This window comes from Dendrobates tinctorius, unplaced genomic scaffold, assembly GCF_039654945.1.
Source record: "Dendrobates tinctorius isolate UK_male_01 unplaced genomic scaffold, ASM3965494v1 ptg000107l, whole genome shotgun sequence".
Taxonomy (NCBI): domain Eukaryota; kingdom Metazoa; phylum Chordata; class Amphibia; order Anura; family Dendrobatidae; genus Dendrobates; species Dendrobates tinctorius.
In genome coordinates this window covers 13,332,267-13,357,106 of record NW_027361775.1, presented here as the reverse complement: position 1 = coordinate 13,357,106, position 24,840 = coordinate 13,332,267, and the positions used below count along the sequence as shown (strand labels likewise).

Sequence of the window (24,840 nt, the reverse complement as noted above, 5' to 3'; positions counted from 1 at the left end):
TTGAATTTTTATTCTGTTAAACCAGAGAGTTATGTGACACAAAATGGTTACTAAATAACATTTCTCACATGTCTACTTTACATAAGCACAACTTTGGAAACAAATTTTTTTTGTTAGGAAGTTATAAAGGTTAAAAGTTGACCAGTGATTTCTCATTTTTACAACAAAATTTACAAAACCATTTTTTAAGGGACCACCTCACATTTGAAGTCACTTTGAGGGGTCTATATGGCAGAAATGCCCAAAAGTGACACCATTCTAAAAACTGCACCCATCAAGCTACTCAAAACTACAGTCAAGAAGATTATTAACCCTTCAGGTGTTTCACAGGAACTAAAGCAACGTGGAAAGAAAAAATGGACATTTTAATTTTTCCAACAAAAATTTTCTTTTAGCATCAATTTTTTCATTTTCACATGGGCAACAGGATAAAATGGATCCAAAAATTTGTTGGGCAAATTTGTTGGGCATTTGTTTTCCTCAAAAAAAAAGATTTTTAGCCCCATATTTTTTTTTCACAAGGGTAACAGGATAAATTGGACCCAAAACGTTGTTGTCCAGTTTGTCCTGAATATGCTGGTACCCCATATGTGGGTGGGGACCACTGTTTGGGCCCACATCAGGGCTCGGAAGGGAAGTAGTGACATTATGAAATGCTGACTTTGATGGAATGGTCTGCGGGCGTCATGTTATATTTGCAGAGGCCCTGGTGTGCCTAAACTGTGGAACCCCCCCACAAGTGACCCCATTTTGGAAACTAGACCCCCCAAGGAACTTATCTAGATGTGTGGTGAACACTTTGAATCCCAAAGTGCTTCACAGAAGTTTATAGCGCAAAATAAAAAAACATTTTTTTCCTCAAAAAATCATTTTTTAGCTCACAAATTTTTATTTTCACAAGGGTAACAGGAGAAATTGGACCCCAAAAGTTGTTGTCCAGTTTGTCCTGAGTACGCTGGTACCCCATATGTGAGGGGAACCATTGTTTGGGTGCATGTAAGGGCTCAGAATGGAAGTAGTGACGTTTTGAAAGGCAGACTTGGATGGAAAGGTCGTCGTTACATTTGCAGAACGCCTGATGTGCCTAAACAGTAGAAACCTCCCACAAGCGACCCCATTTTGGAAACTAGACCTTCAAAGGAACTTATCTAGATGTCTGGTGAGCACTTTGAACCCCCAAGTGCTTCACAGAAGTTTATAACACAGAGACGTGAAAATAAAAAAAATATTTATTTTCCACAAAAATAATTTTTTAGCCCCCGATTTTTTATTTTCCCAAGGGTAACAGGAGGAATTAGACCATCAAAGTTGTTGTGCAATTTTTCTTGAGTATGCTGATACCCCATAGGTTGGGGTAAACCACTGTTTGGGCACACGTCGGGGCATGGAAGAGAGGGAGCACCGTTTGACTTTTTGAACGCAAAATTGGCTGGAAGCAATGGTTGCACCATGTCGTGTTTGGAGACCCCCTGATGTGCCTAAACAGTGGAAACCCCTCAATTCTAACTCCAACCCTAACCCCAACACACCCTTAACCACAGCCATAAGTCCAGCACATCCCTAACCCTAATCCCAACCATAACCATAACCCTATCCCCAACACACCTAACCCTATCCCTAACCCTAACCCTAATTCCAACCCTAACCCTAATTCCAACCCTTACCCTATTTCCAACCCTAAACCTAGCTCTAACCCTAACCCTAATTCCGACCCTAAACCTAATTCCACTCTAACCCTAATTCCACTCTAACGCTAATTCCACCCTAACCCTAATTCCAACCCTAACCCTAACCCTAATTCCAACCCTAACCCTAATTCCAACCCTAGCCCTAACCCTAGCCCTCACCCTAACCCTAGCCCTATCCCTAACCCTATTTCCAACCCTAGCCCTAACCTTAATGGAAAAATAAAAATAAAAATAATTTCTTTATTTTATTAGTTGTTCCTGCCTATGTGGGTGATAAACGAGGGGTTTATTTACTTTTTATTCTATTTTGATCACGGTGAGAGTTTATCACAGTGATCAAAATGAATGAATGAATCTGCAGCCAGCGGGCGCACTGCGCATGCGCCTGCCATTTTCCAAGATGGCGGCGCCCATGAAGCAGGATCGTGGGACACCGGGAGCCAGAGAGGGACATCGGAGGTACCGGGGGGTGAGGGGGTGTTGGAAGGTGGGGGGAGCCTAGAGAAGGGGGAGGGGAGCAGATGATGATGGCAGCGGCACAATGCCACCATCAGTCGGTATCGGGGGCCGATCTGCCCCGTGAGTCGTGGGAGGGTTGGATCACGGTCTCCAGCCATGTCCGATGCTACTGCAGCATCGGCCATGGCTGGATTGTAAAATTTCACCAATTTTCATTGATGAAATATTGCTATCGCTCTTATTGGCTTTCACTTTTAACAGCCAATCAGAGCGATCGTAGCCATGTGGGGGGAAGCCATGCCCCTGTGTGAAGAACAAAGCCCCCTGTATCTGCAGGTCGGGTGACCTTTTAGTGACCCCGGTTACCTGACCCGCAGGGGGGCTTTAAAGTCATGACACCACATAGCTGTCACTGGTCAGATTGGCACAGGTTTTCATGACGCCTATGTGGCGTCATTGATCGGGAAGGGGTTAAAAAAGTCCCTGACTGGAGAACCACTAACTCTTTGATGAAGAAATTCATGAGTGTCAGTGCTCTGAGGAACAGTTGCTCACCTTCTCCCTCTGGTTACCCTACTGCTTCTTCCTGCATGTTTTGGTGCTTCCAACTCTCCCCCTCAATGCTGCTGGTCTCACTCTGTATGCCAGATTCCCAGGTTGTGTTGGTGACTTTATCATCTACTATCTCATACTCCACTGATGCACCGTTCCTCCTGACTTGCTGATTTAACAACAACCTGACTTATCGACTCATCACCATATTCCTAGTTAGACAAAATGATCATCTTGTGGCAGCATTTCCTTCTGTCCCTATTGGAACATGCAGGGTGAGAAGTAAATTAAGAAGCGATGCTGTAAAGAGCTCCTCGGAGTGTCCTAGTGTGGGATTACTAGTCTCAACATGGTGAAAGGAAGGAAGATCACAATGATTATTGCATGATCCAGACTGCTGGCTGGTGAGACTTGAGACTGGACCCTGTAAAAGACTTTGTGGAGTTGTCAAGCATACTGGAAGCATGATCTGCTATCCAACCAACCACCTGTTCTCACTTCTCTGGTTAAGAAGTGTTATATCATGCCTCCATGCAAAGTGGGACAAGAACATATGCGTTGTGGATGGTCATGATTCTTGTACTTCAGTCACATCTGCCTCTCATTCTCGGCGCTTGTATTAGAGTGTTAGAGTGTTAGCGACTCCTGGAGTGGACCCTCTGGGTCGCGGCACCAACCCTCCCAGGGCGAGCTAGCCTAGTGAGGACCACCCCCTATACAGGGAGTGTCAGGAGCAAGCCCCAGGGGATACGATACCACGACTGCTGGCACCAGGCGGCCGGCTCACAGGAGATACAAGACTGTGTGACTGGAGGGTGCAGGATACTAGGGAACACAGGAGAGTACACAGGAGTGCGCTGAGTACAGGGTAGTGCTAGACGGGTACACGTGGGCACATAAGGCGTGTAGCAAGTAACAGAACACAGGAATAGAGTGAATGCCAGGAGGCACGGCGGAGCAAGAAACAAGGGACAGGATACGAGAGGATGTGCCAGGAGGCACAACTGAGCATGAAGCAACAAGGGTTCAAAGCAAGTGCTAGGAGCACCACAGAATAGCAGACAGAGCAGAGGACCTGAGAACAGCGCACAGCCAGGCTGGGACACAGCTGACCCAGCCAGGAAGCACAACAATAATCAGGCACCCTCCCTAGGGGGAGGTCGTCTGATATTGCACATGACTACTACTGGTTCCGGGTCAGGACCTAGCCAGAAAGCACATGACCACTAGTGGTTCTGGGTCAGGTCCTCCAATACCATAGAGAGGACCGAGCCCTATACAGCACTGACAGGAGCGCGCAAGCGCAAACGTGGCATGGAGAAGGAGACCCGGGGACGAGAGTTGCGAATGCGCACTCGACGGGGACCCCTGAGGGACCGCCGTACCGGAGGGAGTGACGTCGGGGCCCAAGCCCTGCCTCCTGGTGAGCGCGGCATAACAGTACCCCCTCCTTTAAGCCCCCTCTCTCTAGAACTGGAAAATAGCACCTTGACACTAGGAGCGGGATCCAGACACTTCCTAACTGCATGAGGACCAATGAGATCCAGAGTCTCAATATGAGAAAATTCGGTCTCCTGCCATACCCTGGAGAACTCCACGGACAGAGAGTCGGAGGCAGGTATCCCCGAGACAGGTCGATCCGGCAGAGGCACACAGACATGCTTGAAGGCCGAAGTGGTGGTGCAGTCATTGGAAGTCAATTCATCCTTAGGAGGCGAGCTGTCGGAGGATGGTTGCTTGGGAAGTCTCTTCTTGGCACACGATGGGCAAGCAGCCACGAAGTCTTTGACGTCCAGAGCAATAGACGGCCACCAGTAATCGTGGGATAAATGGGAGAGTGTCCTCTTGGCACCAACATGACCGGCAGCCGGAGAAGAATGTCCCCAGGATAACACACCTTTACGGTTACCTTTAGACACAAAGGTCTCCCCTGGACGCTGGGGCGTCAACTTGACGGATGCCACGGTAATTACCTTGCGACGGTCACTTGACGGAGGTGGAGACTGACTCTCAGCCCCCCTGTTGATAATGTCACAAGTCACAGACCGGTTGCTTGAAGGATGTGGAGACTGACTCTCAGCCTCCTTCTTGACAATGTCACAAGTCACAGACGGGTTGCTTGACGGATGTGGAGACTGACTCTCAGCCTCCTTCACGACAATGTCACAAGTCACAGATGGGATGCTTGACGGATGTGGAGACTGACTCTCAGCTCCCTTCACGACAATGTCACAAGTCACAGACGGGATGCTTGACGGATGTGGAGACTGACTCTCAGCCTCCTTCTCGACAATGTCACAAGTCACAGACGGGATGCTTGACGGATGTGGAGACTGACTCTCAGCCTCCTTCTCGACAATGTCATAAGTCACAGACGGGATGCTAGGCGGATGTGGAGACTGACTCTCAGCCTCCTTCTGGACAATGTCACAAGTCACAGACGGGATGGTGGACGGCGGACCTATAACCGTCGAAGACAAGCAAGCAGGGTTCTTCGGATGAATGAACAGCAGGCAACTCTTTTGACAGGACGGTCCCCAACGGAGTATATCACCAGATTGCCAGTCCAGGGTCGGCCCATGAATACGTAACCAAGGAAGGCCAAGAAGAAGGGTATGAGGCAAAGTCGGCAATACGTAGAAGGAGATCCGCTCCCGATGACATGTGCCAATCTGCAACTCAACTTCCTCAGTGACCTGGTTAACGGTGTCCTGCAAGGGCTTATCGTCGACCGGAACTACTGACCTAGGAGACTCCAGGGATCTGACAGGGATGCGAAACTTCTTAACTGCCTCGAGACTAATAAAGTTACCCACTGCGCCAGAGTCCACAATAGCTTTCACAGTAAAAGTCTCGAAACCAAAATTCAGGGAGACAGGCATGGTCAGGGGTAGAGAGGAATCACATACACTTGGGGAGACCTCACTTAACAGTCCCAGGCGGAGAGACTTCCCTGGTCTCTTGGGACATGAGCGTAGAAAGTGGTAGGCATCCCCACAATAGAAACAGAGCCCTTGTGCCTGCCTTTTCACACGACGCCGTTGAGCTATCTGGAGGCGATCCACCTGCATAACCTCAGGTACCAGATCTGCCGCAGATAACTCGGGTAACGGATGAGAAAAACTGCGAGTGGACGAAGAGAGGCGAGAGGACCCTCTCTCTCTGGCTGACTCGCGGGTGCGCTCCTGGAAGCGCAAATCAATGCGTGTCGCAAGAGAGATAAGATCCTTCAAATTGGTAGGGGTATCTCGGCCTGCCAGTTCGTCTTTGATCCGACCGGACAGACCACGCCAAAAGGCCCCTACGAGGGCATCATTATTCCAACCTAGCTCAGAGGACAAAGTGCGAAAACATATCGCGTATTGTCCAACCGATAGAGAACCTTGACGAAGATTAAAGAGGGACTCAGTGGTGGAAGCAAGGCGACCCGGCTCGTCGAACACCTTACGGAAAGTGTCCAAAAAGATGGAAAGCTGAGCGACGAGCGGGTCATCACGCTCCCAAAGGGGATTCACCCACGCAAGCGCCTTACCCTCTAAGTGAGAAACAATGAATGCTATTTTAGCACGATCGGTGGGGTAATGCTGCGGCAAAAACTCAAAATGCAAGCGACACTGGTTCAAGAATCCGCGACACAACACAGGGTCACCGCTATACCGGGGTGGCTTGCATAGGCGCGGAAGCGAGTGTGGAAGCATGGCCTGGGCAGATTGTATGGAAAGGAGCCGATTATCTACCGACGCTATATAGTTGAGAATCTGAGCCTGGGAGTCGCGTTGCTGCGCAAGTTCCTGCTGGAGACTAGCCAACTGGGCAGCATTCCCAGGCTCAGAGGACTGAGAGGCAGATAAACCGGACTCCATGGACTTGAGAAATGCCATAATCCTAATCTGGTTTTCCAGGAGGAACATCAGCTCCTTTTGGACGGAAGCCGCAGTACCAGCGGGGTCCATGGCCTGATTATACTGTTAGAGTGTTAGAGTGTTAGCGACTCCTGGAGTGGACCCTCTGGGTCGCGGCACCAACCCTCCCAGGGCGAGCTAGCCTAGTGAGGACCACCCCCTATACAAGGAGTGTCAGGAGCAAGCCCCAGGGGATACGATACCACGACTGCTGGCACCAGGCGGCCGGCTCACAGGAGATACGAGACTGTGTGACTGGAGGGTGCAGGATACTAGGGAACACAGGAGAGTACACGGGAGTGCGCTGAGTACAGGGTAGTGCTAGACGGGTACACGTGGGCACATAAGGCGTGTAGCAAGTAACAGAACACAGGAATAGAGTGAATGTCAGGAGGCACGGCGGAGCAAGAAACAAGAGACAGGATACAAGAGGATGTGCCAGGAGGCACAACTGAGCATGAAGCAACAAGGGTTCAGAGCAAGTGCTAGGAGCACCACAGAATAGCAGACAGAGCAGAGGACCTGAGAACAGCGCACAGCCAGGCTGGGACACAGCTGACCCAGCCAGGAAGCACAACAATAATCAGGCACCCTCCCTAGGGGGAGGTCGTCTGATATTGCACATGACTACTACTGGTTCCGGGTCAGGACCTAGCCAGAAAGCACATGACCACTAGTGGTTCCGGGTCAGGTCCTCCAATACCATAGAGAGGACCGAGCCCTATACAGCACTGACAGGAGCGCGCAAGCGCAAACGTGGCATGGAGGAGGAGACCCGGGGACGAGAGTTGCGCGTGCGCACTCGACGGGGACCCCTGAGGGACCGCCGTACCGGAGGGAGTGACGTCAGGGCCGAAGCCCTGCCTCCTGGTGAGCGCGGCATAACAGTTTGCATGCACCATCATCAGCACTTCCACTTCCCTGTCCTTTACTGCATACCTTATGCCTTTTCTACTTGCTAGGTCTCTTGAAACAAAGTTTATTATTAATTGAAAAAATAGTGGTCACCTGTAGCAGGCAAAGCATTTTTTTTAGTTTAATGCCACCATTAAGTACCATAAATCATGTAATCCTCTATGAATGAGTAATTGAATCCAAAAAAAGTTCAATGCTTTTTTGAGAGTGTTATATGCCCCCAAAATGTACGACAGAGCATGTAATTGTGTATGGATGAGTAATTGAATACAAATACATTTTGTAATTCTTTTTTGTACTGTTATATAACACTGAAATGTACCACAGAGTACATAATAGTATATGGACGAGTAATTGAATACAGAAAAAATTTTCAACGCTTTTTGGGAATGTTATATAGCACCAAAATGTACCAACCACAAAGCACGCAATACTCTATGGGTGAGTAATTGAGTCCAAAAAAAATTTCAATTTTTTTTGTATAGCTATATAAGGTAACACATTAATGTTCTAAAAAGCATGTAATACTCTCTGGATGACAATATAGTCAGCTTTTTAACCCCCAAAAAATGTGTTCAACTGCCACAGTTATATTTTTACCAATGGACTGCAAAGCCCAAATCCCTGCCTAGGGACTGTATTCAGACACTCTCCCTGCTCCTGCAACTCTCTTTCTCTCCATAGGCTAAATGCAGAATGCATCTGACAAAAGCAGCTAAGCACAAAATTAGCCCTTACAAGGACTTATGATGGTTCAGCTTCAGCACCAGTATCAACACTACATGACTCTGATTTGTTAAACTGTGCACATACACACTTGGATAGGCACTCTCACCCTTAAATAAAAACTATCACAAAGCTGTGCAATGGTGTCAGTGTTCTGAGCCTGTCCTTTTTATACCCCTGAAGATGTCACTCAGCTAGCCAAACAGAGTAATCCCACTACCAAGATGGCTGCTGCATTACAGTGACTCGCATGCATTCCCCGCATGCTTATTGACTATGTAACAGGCATCAAACATGTGGGGCATGGATATGAGTTTGAAATCGAGCACCGGTTAATGCTCGCTGACTACCGAGCACATCCAAACAACCATATACTTGAAAGACATCCATGTATCATTGAGCACGATCGCTCAGCTCTATATTTCCCAAGGAAATTAGCCACCAAAAACAATTATCTTTTGTGTTGTGCAAAATATTAATTTCACCCTATTATCAAAGGTTTTGCTTGTTCATCAAGTAATTATGAGCCTGTTTACACTGCAAAATAATCCTGAAATGGGGGTTTAAGAATGCTACTTCACAATTATTTGTAGTGTAAATTCAGCTTCATTCAGGCTACTTAATCTTGCTTCTTATTCATTTAAAAACAAATCTTGTAAATCTTTCCATTCTACAAGTTGTTATGCTTTACTCCCATCAACTCATATAATCCCATTGTGTAGCATAAAGTTTCAGGCCATGTCACCTGGTCATCTGGTAAAGCCTAACTGGAGCAACAGATAGGTTGGCTGACTCTACCTTTTTGTTGCTATAGGCAGACATTTCAGTTTTCTGTTAAAGTTTTGTAAACTTAATACACTGGGCAAGTCATATGTCTAAATTATGATTTGGAAATAATGTTATAGTAATTTTGTATGATTCTTTTTGCATCACAAACTGGGTAGAAAAATCAATTTAAAGACATAACAACTCCTAAAATTCAATACAATTCTGTAAATGAAGTATATGTCACTATAGATCAGTAAATAAATTCAACTGGAAGTGATTTCTACTTGAATTTTACAAAATCTGCATTAGTCAAGATGTAGATTTTTTTGTAATTCATATTTTACTGGGTTTAGCAAAATGACATGCGATAGACACAATTTTTCTGAACCATAATGGGGCAAAAAAGGTTAAAAATTTTAAAAAAGTATTAAACTCACCTTGCCACTTTGCTACTCATCCATCATCATCCATCAGCACCTTCTAAACCTTTGCCAATCTTCAAGGCTCTTGCACTGTACCATACTTCTATGTTTCATGGCACCTGGGAGGTCTATGCTCAGGCATTAGAAGTCAGCGGCACATGTCCTCCATGCATGTGTGCTGTTAACCTCCTGCACACCTGTGCAGAACCCTCCCAGTTGCCATGATACCCAGAAGTCTGAAAAAGTGAGAGTGGTCTAAAGATTCAGTTGTTGGGGGATCTGAAGATGCAGTGAGGACCGGATGAGTAGTGGTGAGTAGAGAAGTGGCCGACAAGATGATTGGAAAGATGTGTTCAACAATTTTTCTATTTTTACATAATTTATTTATTACAGTTTGCAGTCTACACAGACCTAAGAATATAAAAAGGAAAATTAAGTTTGCTAATTGAATTTCCAGGAGCAAAAAAGTAAACAGGTAAATTTATCCTCATATCTCTAATAAACACATTTTAATCTTCATACAAACCCATAGCCAAAGCCAAGCCCATAGCCAAAATACTTTTGATTAAGTAAGGTTTTCAAAAAATTAATTATCATTAATATGTTTGAAATTATTCATAACTAGTGATGGACTCCCATCTATCATTTAGGTCAGTGGTATCTGGTAGCTAGACTAGAGTCCCATGACTATCTCACCTTCTGGCATTCCCAGCGTGACTTTTAATTAGCCACACTGCACAGAAAACATAGCACCAGCCATGATAAATCAAATGCTGTACCAGGGACTCTGGTCTAGCTGCCAGGTACCACTAACCCGGATACTGGACTCGAGTGCAAAAATCAATCTGCTTATCTCTATTCGCAACCTTTCTTGAAGGTGTTGCCTTTTCTTTAGGTAGATTTGAAAATTGTACACATAAGAACAAAATGTTTTACATAATTTTTATACAGTTTCTGAGTACCCACTCACAGCTAGTAAAAGTTTCCAGTTGTATCAGCTAGGCCATTTTTTTGCACCCAAAAGTATTCTAATTGAGTGTTAGATTTTATAAATTTAAACCACATCACCTAATCAAAACTAAACATTTAGTTATTTAATAGTAAAAAATTTTTGAAAATGTAGTGCATGTTGTGCTTAAATGTTCCAGCATACTTTTAACATGTTTTCCTTTAATATATATATATATGCATAAAACAATGTTTGGGAGGAAGAGGATTACTTACATACAGAATTCTTGTGGTTGCTTTCTTTGCTGGGCAACATTTTTACACCTCTAGATTTCAATTCAATGGCCTTTTTTACTGTAAAAAAATAGGAATTTATTAATAAATTAAATATATGAGACTAGCAAAGAAAATAATTATGATAAACATAACCCTGTGTAGGTCCTATGTTAAATCATATCATCTTAATTTCACAGTAAACACAAGACATTAAAAATAGAAAAGGTTAATGTTTTTCTGATTTATTTCAAAGTAAGATTTCATAGTAGCAAATAAAATACTGAACTACAAGTTTCAAATGAGGCGAACAATATTTGCATTGACTTTCATAATAGGCCTAATAATTAAGAAACTGACCATGGAAGATGATGCTTTTGTCCTTAGGCAAGTTAATTTACAGCTAAATTCACACATGAGTATTTCTAATCTGTGTCAGGTACATTTTTAAAATGAACTGGCCATGTGTCTAATGCTTAACTCGTGCCATACCTGACAAACACCGGCAATGTAAAGAAGTCTTCATGTTTTTGAAACAGAGGCAACCAAAGATCACTTCATGTACTACACTTTTACCAATTAATTGCAATTTTCACCGTGACAGCCAAAAAAAGTGAGTGAAACTATTTCTGACATCCCTCTTTATGTAATGTTTATTAGTTTGCATGTTAGAAAAAGTTCATTTATATAAATGTTCAATTAAAAAGGGTTGCCATGGGACTACTCCTTTATTAGCTGTAACTGATATGTGTCATATGTTTTCTCATAATACTTTGGCTATGCTTCATTTATAATAAAAAAGAATAACTAGTTGAGATCTTGTTCAAATCCATCAAGAACTGTGACATACATTTTGTCACAGGTCTTTTGCCTCTAGTAGTAGAGATCAGAGTCAGCTCTGATCACTGTTGTTTAGACTTAAATTCCACTGTCAATCACTATCACTAGTATTCAAATGACCTGCTCTGATGCATTGGATCTCATTGTCCTCCTATTATATGATAGTGATAATCTGATGGACTACCATAGCAGTCAGGGATCAACTTTGGGCTTCACATGAGAATCTTAGTTACACTGTTTACTGCAGTGTAATATATGAGTTATCAAATAATTACAGGTTCAATTCCCCTAAGAGGACAACAAAAAAAGTGAAAGCTAAAACATTATATTATTATTATTATCATCATCATCATCATCATCATCATCATCATCATTATTGAAATTACCCACTCTTCTTTTAATAATTTCTTATAACATTTGGTATATTCTCTTTATGAATGAGAGCGAAAAATACCCTAAAAGTAAAGTTTCACATAAAAAGATTTTTCCCGATAAAGATCAACACTGGACACAGAACATGTCCCCAGGGTTCTCATTACAAGAGATAAATTGTTGGCATTGGGGGGGATTTACCTTTCCTTGAAGCCTATGTACATTGCTTGATACACTTGATTATTTCGTTCTCAAATATAGAAATTCAATCATATGAAAAAGTCACAAAATAGATTAGCAATACCAATGTGTTGAGAAAAGGATGAGGCTTTGCTGTTTACAGATCAATTAAGAAAAATGGAGTTTACTTCATTAAAAATATTATAACCATTTTCTAACAATGTAAAACTTAAGTTTAAAAATAACTAGTGGAATCCACGAAGTAACCAATAAAATTATCTTGTGTTACTAAGCAATTGTGTTTGAGCCGTTCCCTGGAAGTTTTTCTTTACTTTCAGGCATACAATAACTTGGCAACATACCGGTAAACAACGTTTGCATCAAGGGAAAATAATAAAATACATAGCAAGAATATGGACATAACTATGCAGCATATTATACACATATGCATATAGAAAGCTCAGCTTTTAAATAAATTAAGATCTGAGAGCTAATAATATCTATCAATATTGATGTCAGAAGTCAATAGAGTCTAAAATATGGATTCATTTTAAGACTATTGATTTTTTTTTAAAGAAGAAAGCTGATATATATTCAGGTCACTCCAAAATGTAAATCAGTGTACTATTTCCATAGAAGTCATTAAAGTATAAAAATGGATTTATATTATGGACATCACTGACCTTCGGAAAGAGAGCAAGGATCTTTTTCTGCAGGCTTATATATTGACTCAGGATTAAAACAGATCTATGATTTTACTATTCTCTAGTTTGGCAGTGAACCAGAAATTATTTACAATGGATATTTACTTTCAAACTTCTACATAAATCAATAGTAGGGGCTAATATAAGAACATTTGTAATAAATATTCTCAGAGAAGTCATCATCTTTCCCATCTTATTTGACACTTCCTCCTCTCCTTTACGTGAATTTGTCTGAACTTGTTATCCATTATGAACAAGCAGATTAAATATGTATTGGTCTGACAAGACCAACTGCTGGCTTACTGTGGTGCCATGTTCCATAGGATCCTACTGAACTGTTTGGCAAGTCTTTTACCTATACAAGAACGTGATTTAAGGGCCTGTCACACTAATCGATATAGCTAGCAATATCGCTATAACTTGTGATGTTATAGCGATATTGCTAGCGATATCGCTATGTCTGATACTTACCTCCGACCGCTCCCCCGCTGGTTATCGCTGATCGCGTGAGAACGTCCTGGGCCGTTTGTCTCCTGTGGAGAGACGAGCGACGAGCGTGGAGCCGGGTGAGAGGACGTCAGGATTGCCTAGTGTGACAGGAAAGTAGCGACCCCCAACCCGTGCGATGTCACTGGTAAGATCTGCCTGTGTGGCAGCTCACTAGCGACCACTTAGCGATGTACCAGCGATCCTGACCGCGTCATATCGCTGGTCAGGATCGCTGGTACATCGCTAAGTGTGACAGTACCATTCAGTTACTTCAGAATTACAGTATGATTACCCCAAACCCTGCTGCTTCTGTGTGTTAAGAATTAAATGAAAAGCAGGAATCTTCCTCTGTGTGCTGTGAAGTTTACAGGAGAGATTATAATGGCTAGTCTCCTCCCACAAGCTCAGAGAGGATTGAAAATTAGGAGATAGAACATGCAGGAATAAAAACTGGAGAAAATGAAAAGTGCAAGTCATATACCAGCCAGATATTGTGATACTGTGCATGTATATGCAAGACAGAATACTCTGAAAATTTACTTGAAACTGTGGCTACCTTTTAAGGTTCGACAAACTGGAATAAGAAATCATTTACTAACTTTTTTGCCTTACATATTTGCGGATAGATTCCAGGTAGTAAAACAGAATTCTTGAATAAACAACTACAGACAAATGTATGCAATAAAATGCTACATGCTCACTTCAATTTACATTTTTACATCCATCAAAAACACACCACTTTCCCATGTATCATTTGAATTACCTCCGTTGAATCAAATTTTAAAATCAAAGGAGATAAACTGTCAGAACATTTTTTTTCTACTATCAGTTAGCAATTACTTAATTGAAACCAGATAAGAAAATAATTAAAATGGATGTTCATTTTTATCCCTTTTTGATAGATCCCCAAAGATGTGTATGATCATGTCTGAGTCACAAAAACATATGACAATAGGACATGCACATAGTTTAACTTATTTATGACAAGGTGATTTTCTTGTGCTTCCATATTTTTCTCCAGTGGTTTCAAGATCCATAAATCTTTTATTTGTCTATTCACATAGTCATATGGGTTCTTGTTTTATGTAGGATGAGATGTAGTTTGGAATGATGCCATTCATTTAACATATCAAATACTGGAAAACGGAAAAAATCAAATGCAGAGAAATGGCAAAAAACATGATTGAAGAGGGTTTTTTTAAGTTAGATTTTTATGGTGTACATTATGTGGTAAAATTGACCCAGCATGATCGGTTCCAGGGACAGTAGAAATTTATATGATACCAAACATGCCGTTTTTATATTTAAGTGTTGAAAAAATATTGGGGAGATTTGTAAAAAATCAACCAATTTGTTTGTGTTGCCGTTTTCTCATAACTCATAACTAACCGTTTGTAGATCTTGTATCTTATGCAGCAAGCTGACATTAAATATTAATACAATTTTGGGGTACTTACAAAGTTTTAATTGCATTTTAGTTTGCCATTTTAGGAATTTGCTGTGACTAAAATAACCCCATCTATGTCAGGCTTTATTTGTATTTATGCTTACTGTATAGTATCATTAATTTTATGTTTTATTTGATCAAACTTGTTCCGACATGGGAATTTTAAATATATACACCATGTGCAGAATTATTAGGTAAGTTGTATTTGAGAGGATTCTTTTTATTATTGAATAACAACTATGTTCTCAATCAACCCAAAAGACTCATAGATATCAAAGCTTAATATTTTTGGAAGTTGGAGTGTGGTTTTTTTTAGATTTGGCTAACTAAAGAGGATATCTGTTGTGCAGGTCACTATTACAGTGCAGAATTATTAGGCAACTTAATAAAAACCAAATATATACCCATTTAACTTGTTTTTTTACAAGGTAAACCAATATAACAACACAAAATTTAGAAATAAACATTTCTGACATTCAAAAACAAAGCAAAAAAAATCAATGACCAATATAGCCACCTTTCTTTACGATGACACTCAAAAGCCTTCCATCCATAGATTCTGTCAGTTGCTTGATCTGTTTACAATCAACATTGCGTGCAGCAGCCACCACAGCCTCCCAGACACTGTTCCGAGAGGTGTAATGTTTTCACTCCCTGTAGATCCACATTTTATGAGGGACCACAAGTTCTCTATGGGGTTCAGATCAGGTGAACAAGGGGGCCATGCCATTATTTTTTCTTCTTTTAGACCTTTACTGGGTAGCCACACTGTGGAATATTTGGATGCATGTAATGGAGCATTGTCCTGCATGAAAATCATGTTTTTCTTGAACGATACCGACTTCTTCCTGTACCACTGCTTGAAAAAGGTGTCTTCCAGAAACTGCCAGTAGGTCTAGGAGCTGAGCTTCACTCCATCCTCAACCTGAAAAGGTCCCACAAGTTCATCTTTGATAATACCAGCCCATACCAGTACCCTACCTCCACCTTGCTGGTGTCTGAGTCGTAGTGGAGCTCTCTGGCCTTTACTGATCCAGCCTCGGGCCAACCATCTGGCCCATCAAGAGTCACTCTCATTTCATCAGTCCATAAAACCTTACAAAAATCAGTCTTAAGATATTTCTTGGCCCAGTCTTGATGTTTTATCTTATGTTTCTTGCTCAAAGGTGGTCATTTTCCAGCCTTCCTTACCTTGCCCATGTCCCTGAGTATGGCACACCTTGAGCTTTTTCATACTCCAGGAACGTTGCTCTGAAATATGGCAAAACTGGTGGCAAATGGCATTTTGGCAGCTTCACACTTGATTTTCCTCAATTCATAGGCAGTTATTTTGTGCCTTTTTTATCAACATGCTTCTTGCGACCCTGTTGGCTATTTGCAATGAAAAGCTTGATTGTTCGGTGATCATGCTTCAAAAGTTTGGCAATTTCAAGACTGCTGCATCCCTCTGCAAGACATCTCACAATTTTTGACTTTTCAAAGTCTTCCAAATCTCTCTTCTGACCCATTTTGCCAAAGAAAAGCAAGTTGCCTAATAATTAAGCACACCTTATATAGGGTGTTGATGTCATTAGACAACACCCCTCCTCATTACAGAGATGCAAATCACCTGATTTACATAATTGGCAGTTGGCTTTCAAGCCTATACAGCTTGGAGTAGGACAACATGTGTAAAAAGGATGATGTGATCAAAATACTCATTTGCCTAATAATTCTGCACCCAGTGTATATGCATGAGCTGAAGAGCCCAACATTGCCCGGGCATAGTAACTAACTTTGTTTAGTTAAACAAATTATAATGATTATCCTCTATCCCACAGACCAGTGCCCATATGCCTATCACACATCCTCCATCCCCATAGTCCAGTGCCCTTATAGTCATCATACATATCCTCCATCCCATAGTCCAGTTCCCATATACCTATCATACACATCCTCCAGCCCATAGTCTGTTCCCATATACCCATCATAAATATCCTCTATCCTACTGTCTCATGCCCATATACCCATCATACATATCCTCCATCACAAAGTCATGTGCTTATGTACCCATCATACATATCCTCTATCCCATAGTCCTGTGCCCATATATCCATCACACATATCTTGCATTCCATAGTCCAGTGCCCATATACCATCATACAGTTCCTCCATCCCATAGTCCCATTCCCATATATCATCATACATATCCTCCATCCCATAGTCCAGTGCCCATATACCCATCACACATCCTTCATCCCATAGTCACTTGCCCATATACGCATCACACATCCTCCTTCCCATAGTCCAGTGCTCATATACCCATCACACGTCCTCATTCCCATAGTCCTGTGCCCATATAGCCATCATACTTATCCTCCATCCCATAGTCTCTTGTCAATATACCCATCACACATCCTCCATCCCATAGTCCCATGACCATATACCATCATACACATCCTCCATCCCATAGTCCAGTGCCCATATACCCATCATACACATCCTCCATCCCATAGTCCAGTGCCTTTATACCCATCATACATATCCTCTAAAGTTTTGGCAATTACGCCTTGATGTTCCTGGGGTTGGACATCTACAACTTTGATGCACACTGTGTTCCTCACTGCTGTCTTGGGGAAACCAATCTCACCCCCTTAACAACCGCCAATACGCCTTTTAGCGGTGTCTTTTAATGGTGGTAGTTAAGGGTACTTAAACCACAGCAACGTTAATTATCTGCATTGTGAAGAAAGTGTATAGCACCTCCCAGAGTCTGACTTTCTCTGGGGTCTCGGCTGCCGGCGGTAGCCAAGAGCCCAGAGAACATGATTTGGGTCAGTTTTTACTGACCCTTCTTTTGCAATTGCCGTTATTAACCATATAACCGTGACAGCAAAAAAAGGCTGATATGCCATTTAATTTCTTTTTCCTCTAATGTGACCGCACATCAGAGGAGAGAGAAATAGGGTCCGCGATATCCCCCGGTACCTCCTGGTGGTCCTCAGCCTACGTGCTTCCTCTCCATGGGCGCCGCCATCTTCTTCCAGGAAGAAAATGGTGGGCGCATACGCAGTGCACCTGCCGAGATCTGCTGGCCGGTACCCGGCAACAATAGGAAGATTTTTCCTATTGGTTCATTTTAGTCACTGTGATAAACCCTATCACAGTGATCAAAATAAAAAAAATTAGCAAGTAAACCTCCCTTTCTCATCCCTATTTGTAGGGAAAAATAATGAAATAAAGAAAATATATTTATTTTCATTTTTCCATTAGGGTTAGGGTTAGGGTTGGAATTAGGTTTAGGAGTAAGGCTAGGGTTGGGATTAGGGTTAGGGTTGTGTTGGGGTTAGGTTTGTGGTTAAAGTTATGGTTAGGGTTGAAATTTGGGTTAGGGGTGTGTTGGGGCTAGGGTTGGAGTTAGAATTGAGGGGTTTTCACTATTTAGGCACATCAGGGGTCTCCAAACATGACATGGCGCCACCATTGATTCCAGCCAATTTTGCATTCGAAAAGTCAAACGGTGCTCCTTCCCTTCCGAACCCTGACGTGTGCCCAAACAGTGGTTTACCCCAACATATGGGGCATCAGCGTACTCAGGACAAATTGCACAACAACTTTTGCAGTCCAATTTCTCCTGTTACCCTTGTGAAAATAAAAAATAGCAGGCTAAAAAATGATTTTTGAGAAAAAAATGATTTTTTATTTTCATTGCCCTACGTTATAACCTTTTGTGAAGCACTTGGGGGTTCAAAGTGCTCACCAGACATCTAGATAAGCTCTTTGGGGGTCTAGTTTCCAAAATGGTGTCACTTGTGGGGGTTTCTACTGTTTAGACACATCAGGGGCTCTGCAAGACAATATGACACCCGCAGAACATTCCATCAAATTCTGCATTCGAAAATGGTGTTCCTTCCCTTCTGAGCTCTCCCATGCACCCAAACAGTGGTTCTCCCCCACATATGGGGTATCAGCATGCTCAGTAGAAATTACACAACAGCATTTGTGGTCCAATTTCTCTTGTTACCCTTGTGGAAAGAAAAAATTGCAGGATAAAAAATCATTTCTGAGGAAAAAAAATATTTTTTATCTTCAAGGCTCTGTTATAAACTCCTGTGAAGCACTTGGGGGTTCAAAGTGCTCAACACACATCTAGATAAGCTCCTGGCGGGGTCTAGTTTCTAAAATGGGGTCACTTGTGGGTGGTTTCTTTTGTTTAGGCACATCAGGGGCTCTGCAAATGCAACATGATGCCCACAGAACATTCCATCAAAGTCTACATTCCAAAACGGCACTCCTTCCCTTCCGAGCTCTCCATTGCACCCAAACAGTGGTTCTCCCCCATATATGGGGTATCAGCGTACTCAGGAGAAATTGCACAACTACTTTTTTCATCCAATTTCTCCTGTTACCCTTGTGGAAATAAAAGATAGCAGGCTAAAAAAATGATTTTTGAAAAAAAAATGATTTTTTATTTTCACTGCTCTGCGTTATAACCTTTTGTGAACCACTTGGGGGTTCAAAGTGCACACCACACATGTAGATAAGCTCCATGGGGAGTCTATATTCCAAAATGGGGTCAATTGTGGGGGTTTCTACTGTTTAGATGCATCAGGGGCTCTGCAAGACAATATGACGCCCGCAGAACATTCCATCAAAGTCTGCATTCCAAAACAGTGCTCCTTCTCTTCCGAGCTCTCTCATGCGCCCAAACAGTGGTTCTCCCCCACATTTGGGGTATCAGCGTACTCGGGACAAATTGCACAACAAATGTTGTGGTCCAATTTCTCCTGTTAACCTTGTGAAAATAAAAATTTGGGGACAAAAATATAATTTTTGTGGAAAAAATATGATATTTTGATTTCACGGCTCTATGTTATAAACTTCTGAGAAGCATTTGCACGTTAAAAGTGCTCACCACACATCTAGATAAGTTCTTTATGTTGTCTAGTTTCCAAAATGGTGTCAATTGTGGGGGTTTCTACTGTTTAGGCACATCAGGAGCTCTAGGAGCTCTACAAACGTGACATGGCGTCCGATCTCAATTCCAGCCAATTCTGCATTGAAAAAGTCAAATGGCTCTCCTTCCGTTCCAAGTCATGCCGTGGTTCATTTTCTCGTTTTGCACTTGGGAAAATAAAAAAAAAAAATTGGTTCAGAAGTAAAATGTTTGTAAAAAAAAGTTAAATGATATTTTTTTTCCTTCCACATTGCTTCAGTTCCTTTGAAGCACGTAAATTGTTAATAAACTTTTTGAATATGGCTTTGAACACCTTGAGGGGTGCTATTTTTAGAATGGTGTTAGTTTTGGATATTTTCTGTCATATTTGTTAGGAGTCTGATTTCTTCCTTCCCTATGATGAAATCTAGACCCTTACATGCTGCAGTCTCCTGCGTTTCATCTGCGGTAGAGGAGATTGCAGAGGAGAGTGCCTTGCGGCAACTCTCTCCAGAGGCTAAGTCTCTGTTCCCTCCACTGAGCGTGCTCATTTGACGAGCTCCCATTGGAGTTCGGGAGTCACATGCTCAGGTCCTGTGTCTAGTCCTATTGGCTCCTCCTGGAGCCTTGGAGACTTCCGGAAGGTCCCGTTTGGTTTAAAAAGCGTGCATGGCTGTTCCGCCATGCGCTAGTATTTCATACTTGCTGCTGTATGTATGGTGATGGATGCTTGGACTGGTGACTGACTTATTAAGAAACCCCTTCCCTTTGATAATACGATTCTGTGAGTGTTTGGGTTCAGCCAGTAGCAGCGTTAGCGCCAGCGCGCATATGCTCCATCTTGCTCAGCAGCTTAGCGTCTGCATTGCGCCATTGTTATTGCAGCGCCTTGCCAGCAGCTCAGTTCTTGCCGTGCTGCAGTTGCAGCTCTCTCTGCGTCCGCGGTTGCGATGCTTCGCACTTTATTTGACGTAAGGTCTAGACGGAGTAGTCCTGCTGTTTAAGGCTACTCCTGTGACCGTGAATACCGCGACTATATCGCTGTGTGTCTGTGACTCTGAACAGACTCAGCATTTAATTTGAGCTTATTTGTCTGCAGCTCTGTGAGTATAACAGAGCTTGCTTTTGTGCACTGGGTGCCGTCTAACCCTTGTGCACATTACCGCCTTGTGCTCTGCCTCTCTAGCAGCGGTTTTTCCATCCACTGCATGGTGGACTCTGGGTGGTGAAGGCACTTTATTTATTTTTTATTTAGTGTCTTCCGCCACTCCTAACATAATACTAGCGCCAGGGTCTGGCTAGAGGTGGCAGATCAGCAGCAACTGGTGCAGTGTGTGCGACAGCTCGAGGCTCGCTTGGCCACCCTTGAGAGGTCTCTCGCAGCTGCGCAGGCAACAGATGCTGCTGTTCAGGCACTCACAGATGCTGTGGGGCATATGTCCGTGTCCTCCCTTGTGCCGACAGTTACCCACCTCCCGTTGCCCGAAAAATTCTCTGGGGATGGCGCCTCCTGCAGGGGTTTCATCAGCCAATGCTCTATACACCAGGAGCTGCTGGCTGCGCAATTCCCTACAGAGTGGGCTAAGGTGGCCTTCATTATCTCTCTACTGTCGGGCAAGGCTTTGGAATGGGCTACGCCTCTATGGGAATGTCGTGACCTCGAGATTCGAACTGCGGCCAACTTGCTAACAGCCATCAAGCAAGTATTTCTCGGTCCTCGGGTCACGCATGATACGTCTCTGCAGCTGCTCGCCCTTACTCAGGGGTCACTCTCGGTTAGCCAGTATGCCGTCCATTTTTGGACACTGGCGTCCGAGTTGGAATGGTCCGACAGAGCGCTTATCCCCATTTTTTGGTGAGGTCTAGCAGAGCACGTGAAGGATGCTCTCTCCACTAGAGAGATCCCCACCAGTTTGGAAGAGCTAATTTCCATCTCCTCACATATCGACCTCCGTTTTTCGGAGAGCGGTATGGAGAGGGCTCACTCCAAGCGAAGAGCTGCCTCAGCTCCTAAATTTTTTGTACCTCCTGAGCTGTCTGAGCCAGAGGTTATACCCCCTGAGCCCATGGAGGTGTCTCATACCGATCTCAACACAGACTCTGATCAGGAATCCATTTGTGGCTGTCCCCATGTATGTGTGGTTTCTCCGGAAGCCAGCTCCCCGCAATGGTCAGAATCTGAACTGGTCACCGAGACTTTTGTCCCTCCTCATCTTAGGGCTCAAGTTCTCGCATGGGCGCATGCTTCCCATGCGCCTCAACATCGAGGTTACATGCAAATCTCGAAGCTCTTGGCCGGAGCGTATTGGTGGCCTCATAGAGCTCGGGATATTAAAAAATTTATCCAGGGTTGCACTTCATGTGCCCAGGTTAACTTTCCTAAGTGGAGAGTGGTGACAGTCGCTGATTCGCGGCGGCGTTCAGTTGCATCGCCAGCTCCTGCCATCTCCCTGGTGTCTCTGTTGAAACCTGGTGATTTTTCTTCCACTGATGCCTTCCAGGTGTCCCGGTTTACTGTAACACCTACCAGGACATCAAGCTCGCCTTTGGGTGAGTTTGAGCCCAGGTTGATGGTTCGGAAGGCTCAGGGAGGAGGGGGCCCTAGGAGGGGGGGTAATGTTAGGAGTCTGATTTCTTCCTTCCCATGATGAAATCTAGACCCTTACATGCTGCAGTCTCCTGCGTTTCATCTGCGGTAGAGGAGATTGCAGAGGAGGGTACCTTGCGGCAACTCTCTCCAGAGGCTAAGTCCTCTGTTCCCTCCACTGAGCATGCTCATGGGACGAGCTCCCATTGGAGTTCGGGAGTCACATGCTCAGGTCCTGTGTCTAATCCTATTGGCTCCTCCTGGAGCCTTGGAGACTTCCGGAAGGTCCCGTTTGGTATAAAAAGCGCGCATGGCTGTTCTGCCATGCGCTAGTATTTCATACATGCTGCTGTATGTATGGTGATGGATGCTTGGACTGGTGACTGACTTATTAAGAAACCGCTTCCCTCTGATAATACGATTGCGTGAGTGTTTGGGTTCAGCCAGTAGCAGCGCTAGCGCCAGCACGCATATGCTCCATCTTGTCCAGCAGCTTAGCGTCTGCATTGCGCCAGCATTATTGCAGCGCCTTGCCAGCAACTCAATTCTTGCCACGCTGCAGTTACAGCTTTCTCTGCATCTGCGGTTGCGACGCTTCGCATCTTATTTGATGGTAGGTCTAGACGGAGTAGTCCTGCTGTTTAAGGCTACTCCTGTGACCGCGAATACCGCAACTATATCGCTGTGTGTCTGTGACTCTGAACAGACTCAGCGTTTAGTTTGAGCTTATTTGCCTGCAGCTCTGTGAGTATAACAGAGCTTGCTTTTGTGCACTGGGTGCCGTCTAACCTTTGTGCACATTACCGCCTTGTGCTCTGCCTCGCTAGCAGCGGTTTTTCCATCCACCGCATGGTGGACTCTGGGTGGCGAAGGCACTTTATTTATTTTTTATTTAGTATCTTCCGCCACTCCTAACAATATTGACCTCTCAAAGTGACTTCAAATGTGGGGTGGTTCCTAAAAAAATGGTTTTGTAAATTTTGTTGTAAAAATGAGAAATCACTGGTCAACTTTTAACCCTGATAACTTCCTAACAAATAAAATTATGGTTCCAAAATTGTGCAGCTGTAAAGCAGATATGTGGGAAATGTTATTTGTTAAGCATTTTGTGTGACATAATAATAATGGCACATCTGAGGTTCTCCATAGTCAGTTGGGCATTTGGAAAGCTTTGACATGGGGGAAACAAGGGTATTTGGGGTGCAACCTCTGAGGATTTTACTGTGTATGATGCTAAGGTGGAGGAAGAGGAGGAGAGGCCACTTGATGTAGCACTTGCCATCCACTGGAACACATACTCTTTCTGAACACCAAGCCTAGCCCCCCTTCCTTCACGACCTCACTTTTTCCCACTCGTTTTAAGTAGTCTTCCCCTCTTCTTCCCTACTGTTTGTCAAACTTAGACCTATCCAGTAATGGATCAGATAAACTGGAATGAGGGGGTAAGTTACCAATTGTTTTTCACAATATGGATAATATGCATTGATATTTGAGACAACAAGGTTACAAACATGTGTAATAGCTAAAAAATGCAAACACAAAACCATACAAGTGGTGGATACGAGATACCAAATTAGAATATTATGTTATTTGATTTGTTATATTATTATTTATAGAATAAATATTCTTTGTTTATTTGGGGTTGTTGGTTCTAGCATTCTAAGTTTTGGACTACTACACATCTTTGGAACTTTAGTGTCTCAAATGTGTTTATATCAATGCATACTATCAATACTCATTCCAATATATCTGATATATCTGAGATGGCCTTCAAGTGTACCACATAAGGCATTGAGATTGCTATTCTAGTGCTTTTCTACCATTACCATTCTCACAATTTATTTAGGGGTGCATCATTTTGTTCCAACAAATCTCTGATCCACCATTGGGGTGTTTTGTGTTTATTGTGTTATATTATGGTGTTCTTTGATTACTAGCATCTAACATTAATATAGGTACACCTAATTTAGTACCCTTGTCATGATATACCCAGGGGTATTCTTTGGCACTTTCTGCTATCCTGCTTGATTTAGGCAGACATTGCACTACCCAGCACATAAGAAACTAGCACTCCATATGCCTCAAAATGGTTACAGTGTACTGACCTTTTGTATACACAATTAAACACTAATTTGAGATATCCTGCACTGACCTACTTTTAATTTTTTGAGTTTTTTATATTGAATTCTTAAGTGATTATTTAAGTTAAATTTTGTTATATATTTTTGATATATTTTTGTACCTCTGCTGCTTCTCCAATATCATTTAGGTACACTTGATTGGTTGTTTCTCACCACTGCTTTGGACTCAGTAAATTTAATGGTAAAGCAGGGACTTGGTATTAGAGAATTAAGTCTAAAGTCTTCAGAAAAATCAGGGTTTTAAATAGAGAATAATATTAACTTCTAAAGTCTCCCAAAACACATTAGACAAACATCAGCAGACCTTGCCAATATCAATGAGTTTGTCTGATAGTCTCATCTGAATGAGGGTTAGTCAAGCATGTCCTGTTTTGGACTTGTTCTCATCCTTTTGTTCTCTAAAAGTTAAACCACTGTCAGTAATGTCTGGAAGTTACATACTCATAAAGAATGCAGACGTGTTCAGGAGAAAAAGTGTTATAGTGTGCATTGAGTAAAGATTGCTGGTAGCC

General features: G+C 43.0%; 1 protein-coding gene across 3 annotated transcripts in view; it reads right to left on the bottom strand.

Moving 5' to 3' along the window:
• Positions 1-24,840, bottom strand: part of CSMD1 (CUB and Sushi multiple domains 1) — a 2,734,739-nt gene that overhangs the window by 1,033,194 nt on the left and 1,676,705 nt on the right. For all 3 annotated transcript variants that reach the window (XM_073589180.1, XM_073589181.1, XM_073589182.1), the window contains exon 7: positions 10,657-10,734. In XM_073589180.1, the coding sequence (XP_073445281.1) occupies positions 10,657-10,734 (78 nt within the window). The remainder of the gene's footprint in view (positions 1-10,656; positions 10,735-24,840) is intronic.